The sequence below is a fragment of the Euleptes europaea genome, chromosome 4, assembly GCF_029931775.1.
Source record: "Euleptes europaea isolate rEulEur1 chromosome 4, rEulEur1.hap1, whole genome shotgun sequence".
Taxonomy (NCBI): domain Eukaryota; kingdom Metazoa; phylum Chordata; class Lepidosauria; order Squamata; family Sphaerodactylidae; genus Euleptes; species Euleptes europaea.
Window position 1 is genome coordinate 71,307,036 of NC_079315.1, and position 5,728 is coordinate 71,312,763.

General features: G+C 42.5%; 1 protein-coding gene across 1 annotated transcript; it reads right to left on the reverse strand.

Moving 5' to 3' along the window:
* Window positions 1–5,728, reverse strand: SRP19 (signal recognition particle 19). Its single transcript, XM_056848552.1, has 5 exons — window positions 5,669–5,728; window positions 3,635–3,710; window positions 2,232–2,303; window positions 1,521–1,632; window positions 1–283 (listed from the first exon to the last, which is right to left on the reverse strand). Exons 1-5 carry the CDS (start codon window positions 5,707–5,709, stop codon window positions 150–152), a joined length of 435 nt encoding a protein of 144 aa, XP_056704530.1. The 5' UTR covers window positions 5,710–5,728; the 3' UTR covers window positions 1–149.

Genomic DNA, 5,728 nt, shown 5'->3' on the forward strand with positions numbered 1-5,728 from the left:
ATACAATATGCAAGGTAAGTCCATCCCAGTTCAGTCGGGGTCTATGAAGGAGCTTCAGCAGTTCTTGCTTGCTTGTTCCACTTCCAGGTCAGAAGCCTCCTTAGTCATTTTGCCCCCATCCATCCAAGTGTTTCTGTTGTGCCAGCCACTCATTTCTTCTTTTTCCCTTTGCCTTTTTTGCCCCCCTCTCCTTGCTGTAGGCTTTGGTCACTGCTGCCCATTTTTTGTGTCCTTGTTTTCAGTTTGGGGATTGTTTCTGCTGCATAAAGCATCACTGCCTTCCCTAAAGGGGAAAAATACAGTGTGCTGAACATTCACAACATAAAATATTGCATTGGTACCCAACAATTCTTTCAGCATAGAATTCAAGGCACTGTATACACCATTCCCAGATCTTCTCAACACGCTCATCAGATCAGATCTGTCAGGAAAGGGATAAGAGAAAACTTTCTTCTAGCCACCCCTGCTGCTGCCCTTACAAAGGGACAAAACTGCGTCCTCAGTTTCTATGTTATATCTATTATTATGATTAATAACTACAGAAGAATCTTGTCTTTTGTTGCAAATTATTTACACATTTTCATTGTTAGCTCCCTTGAACAGGTTAACAGAAAGGCACACACATCAAATATACACAATATAGAAGAAATGTGCTGTGCAATATTGCACAAAAAGACAGTCTGTTTTCTATAAACTGATCACTCACTGTACAGATGTTGTGTTCTTCTGTTCTTTAAACAGATTAGTTGCATGAAGAATTATTAACACCCTCTACAATTTCAATTTCCTACACTGCTATACCTCGATTCTGTTTACTAGTACTTGACCTCTAACGTAACAAAAAGTAGCAAAAATATTTACACTTGTACAGGGATTCTAAGATTTGTATTGATAGCATGACCTGTGTTCTGTTTTTTAATGAACATTTCCACGTTGCATTGCTGTTCTGAATTTTCATGTGGCTTGTCTTTCGCAGTACTAAGCTCCGGGGAGGGGAGACACAAACCTGACTGCCTTTTGTTCTGAAATCACAATCTCACCAACTACTTGCCAAGAAGGAGAAAGGATTGTGAAATAATGTACATTGTTTAAAGTGGCAGCCCTATCTAAGTTACATTTCTAGCCTGTCATTCCTCCGAGAAGTATGTGTGGATCTGTTTTAATCCTCAGAACTACCCTGTGAAATAGTTTAGGCTGAGAGTGAATGACTGATCTAAGGTCACCCAGTGAGCAGAACGGGTAAGAGGTGATTTGAACTTGAATCTTATGGTTTGAATCCAAAACCCTAACAATTAAGATACACTACCACTTACCACAGTTGTGAATATTTTGACCCTGTTCATGCCCCCCCCAAAAGTTACTGAAACATGGGTGAGTGCTTTTCACAGAGGAGCAAAATGGCTTCCAAAATTTTTAATCTGTGGTATATGGAGTGTTACTTTTCCCCTAATAATTTAAATTTAATTGCACCTACTAAGAAAAACAAAATAAAATTTGTCCCCCACCACCCCTGTACTCACGTGTTGGAAACTGAGGAAAACATGGGCTGCCATCTTCCTGCTTCAGCTGAATCCGCACTCTGCCCCTGTACTGAGCATCACGGTTCCATTCTCTGGGATACATTTTGTTTTTCTAACATTTGGGAGAAATTAAGATTTTCAAAGAAAGCAATAAGCTCAAAAACATTAACACGCAAAGCTTCTAATAAACATCTAAAGAATTTAACTAATTATCTTAGTAACCCATGTTACAGACAGTAGATAAAAAAGCAGTTTGCCTATGGGTAAGTATCCACAAGTCATAGCCAAGGTAAGATTAAAGCAGGAATTTACTCTCTTAATGTCGATGTTGGAATTTTTTTAAAATCTATGGCCCTGACCTGGATTGTTCCAGGCTAGTCTGATCTCGTCTGATCTCAGAAGCTAAGCAGGGTTAGTATTTGGACGGGCAACCTCCAAGGAAAATCAGAGATGTGACATGGAGGCAGGCAATGGCAAACCACCTCCATACGTCTCTTGCCTTGAAAACCCTACAGCGTCACCATAAGTTGGCTGTGATGACAGCACACAAAAAATGGCTCTTTTGACTGGTGTTACAGCTATGAAGGATACACTTTGGACATGTATTTCAGAATATGCATGTACTCTTAGAAATGCACATTCTCATAACTTTCTACCTTTCCCGTTGCAAAAGTTGTTGAATTACACAGGAAATACAGGAACCCTTATTACCTCCAAAAGAACATTAAGTCCAACTGCTGCACATACATCTTGGATTTCTGTAGATGTGGGATTTTCAACAGCCTGAAAGAATCAGACATTTTGAGTTACTACATTTTTATATTACACAAAGACTTAACTGCATCGTTTGCACTTTCTGCTATCGGGGTGGACTGAAATGCCAAAAGAGTTCTTGAAAAAGGCAACACACTCTCCTGCCACCACACACACATACCCCCTCAGCGATGGAGGGATAGAGAGCCAGCAGAAGAAAAAGAAGGCACCATTTCCTCCTCCTTGCTGACTGCACTGAACCTGGGCTGATACAGGGCAGTCAGACGCTTCCCCTAGCCAGCCACAACATGCCTAAGCTAGCACAGGGTGAAGCCAGGTGCTTCTGTGCTCATGTTCCTTTGGGCTGGTTGCACTGCACCTGGCCAAGTGGGGCAAAACTAGGTACCGCTGTGCTGCTCCTCCTCGCCATCCCCATAGTACAGGCTCAGGGCAGCAGCCCATCAGAACTTTCACCAGTAAAATAAATGACCAATCGGCCCCTGCCTGCCATTCTACTATTTGCAGCAGTTAAAGATCTCACATATGGTTCAGAGAGGAGTGAAGTGAATAAGCATTACCAAAACACACTGGCAAAGCATAGGTCCTTACAATTAAATTAAATTAAATTCTGTTGTTAAAAAAAAATGCAGCCAGAAGCTATACAAGTTAATTTCTAAAATGAGAAATATTAACATGGGTTTGCTGCTATAAGAGACATGTAGGAGAGAACACAACATTATGAGGTACGACTAAACTTTCTGATTGCTCTCAGTACTCACTCAATGATTGATTAAGTTTTAGAATTCACTTATTGATGAAGCTTTAGAATTAACTTATTGAAAGATACAGTGATTGCCACTAACTCAAATGGATTTTAAAAGGACTACATACATTCATGACAGGAGCACCAGTGGTTATCAGCCATGATGATTACATGGAACCTTCACATTCAGAGGCAGTAAAGTTCTGAATAACAGTGCTGGGAAGTAACGGGAAAGCTTTGACATCTATGCCAAACAGAATGCTCGACCCTTTGTCTGATTCAGCAGAGCTGCTCTTATGGCTGTAAGAGCATATCGCCGTACGACTCAATAAACACTACTCAACAGTCAGGTACACTCTTTGAGTGTGGACAGAAAAGTGGCATATAAGTATTGTAAATAAATATTTTTTTCATAAACATGGGATCTGAAAATATAGTGGCAGGAATTAGTATTCTGCACTGATGAGATGCATGTTTCCATGGAAAATGACACCAACGGTTTTGGAAAATAAGTTATTTAGCTCCTTCCACATCTCTTTTAAAGTTGTTTTTATTTTTAAGTCAAGGCTACTTTGCCTCCCCCACAGCCCCCAATTACTTTGTCAACAGGTATTCTTCTTCCTTCTGCTATTGTCTTCTTGTTATTTATGTAGGCTGGGTATATACAAATGAACCTAAACAAAGAGCAGAGAAAGTTGCAAGCTGTTACATGGCATACATGGAAAGATATTCATTATTCCCACTACAAGACCAGAACTGAAACTCAACAAACTGAGCTGACTGAGGTAGACAGCTACAACTACCAAAAACAAATAAATAGCAATGATGGGGCTGCAGTCTTTGCTTCAACCAATGTAATAATATTTAACACATATATAGCATTTTATCACTCAAAATTTCACATACATTTATCATGTCTTAATCTCCCAACTACCCTAACATCAATATTATTATCCCATATTGCAGACCAAAATGAAGAGACTGATAGAGAACCAAGTCTAACCCAAAAACGTTCTGACTCATAATTCCGGTTAGAATCAGAGAGTTAGAAAGGACTTCCAGGGTTGTCTAGCCCAACCCCCTGTGCAATGCAGGAAATTCACAACTACATCCCCCCCCCCCGCAACCCCAGTGACCCCTACTCCATGCTGAGAAGATGGCAAAAAAACCAAACCCTTCCAGGACTCCTGGCCAAACTGTCCTGGAGGGAAATTGCTTCTTGACCCCAAAGTGGTGATCAGCATTTCGCTGGACATGTAAGAAAGGGCCACGAAAGCCAAGCACTGATGCAGCCCTTCCAGCCCGCCCTCTCATGATCTGCCTAAGTTCACAGAATCAGCATTGCTGTCAAATGGCCATCTAGCCTCTGCTTAAAAACCTCCAAAGAAGCCCCCCACCTCCTGAGGAAGCCTGTTCCACTGAGGAACTGCTCTGCCAGAAAATTATTCCAAAATTTTAGCTGAAAACTCTTTTGAATAAATTTCAATCCACTGGTTCTGGTCCGACCTTCTGGGGCAACAGAAAACAAATCTGCTCCATCCTCTGTATGACAGCCCTTCAGGTACTTGAAGACGGTTATCATATCTCCTCTCAGTCATCTCCTCTCCAGGTTGCAAGCATATGCCCATTTACTGGGAAGTAAGCACTATTGAACAAGGATTTATTTCTGAACAAACATGCATGGGACAGGATCACCTAATCACACCAGAACTCCAACACTGAACAAACTATGAAGAAATTAACATCACCAAGCAGAGAATGGCTATGTAAAAGCCAGGGAGCTCCTCCAAGAAGCCAAGGCAGGCTGCCAGGCTTCACAGAAAACACCAAGTCCACCCACTCTTGAGGGACCCTCCTATCCTAAGAAACAGTTCTGTAATTCCACATGGAACTGTCCTATTTCACTAGGAGTAGTTAACGCATCCAAAAAGCACTGAGCAAAGTCTTGAGACGACTCTTCATCAGGCTGAATGTCCGGGAACATAAAAGGGGGACGGGGAGAAAAGAAAACCCACGAATGCGCGGGCACGCACGTTTCAGGGCACGAAGAAGAGGCCCTTAACCTCCCATTGGACAATGTTAAAACTGAAGCAGGGTAGAATTAATTGAGTCAGGCGGCGCTGGTTGCAAAAGTTTTCAAAGGTAGCTGAGACAAAAGTAGTAGAAAAGGGCCAGAGTCCAGCAGCACCTTAAAGACTAACAAGAATATTTTCTGGAAGGGTGTGAGCTTTCGTGAGCCACAGCTCACTTCTTCAGATACCTGAAGAAGTGAAGTATCTGAAGAAGTGAGCTGTGGCTCATGAAAGCTCACACCCTTCCAGAAAATATTCTTGTTAGTCTTTAAGGTGCTACTGGACTCTGGCCCTTTTTGACTGAGACAAAAGTAGTAAGTTTAATAGTAGCTACTCTGACTTTGAGACAATAAAAGTCCGCAACTATCCAGAGGTCTCCCCAGCGCAGCCCCCCTTACAATGCAGGACACGTAAGAAAACAACGGTAGGATCCAGATTAGCACAGGCGGGTTTGTACGTCCACAAACCCAACAGCAGGCCCCGGGACTGGCAAAGGCAGGTCCGAGAAACGAAACTTTCCAAGGCTCATCACCTATTCTCCCCCCCCCCCCCCGCGTTACCGAGACTTGTCGGTGGGCAACGAGGGCCCAGCCCAGGCCATGGCCGCAGCGCCTCCGCCA

Excerpts from the sequence above, each read along its gene's own strand:
- SRP19 (XM_056848552.1), bottom strand. The coding sequence starts at position 5,709 with ATGGCCTGGGCTGGGCCCTCGTTGCCCACCGACAAGTCTCG. Across the intron at positions 3,711-5,668 it reads TTGCCCACCGACAAGTCTCG|GTTCATTTGTATATACCCAG; the intron begins GTAACGCGGGGG and ends CTCTTTGTTTAG. Across the intron at positions 2,304-3,634 it reads GAAGAATACCTGTTGACAAA|GCTGTTGAAAATCCCACATC; the intron begins GTAATTGGGGGC and ends TGATTCTTTCAG.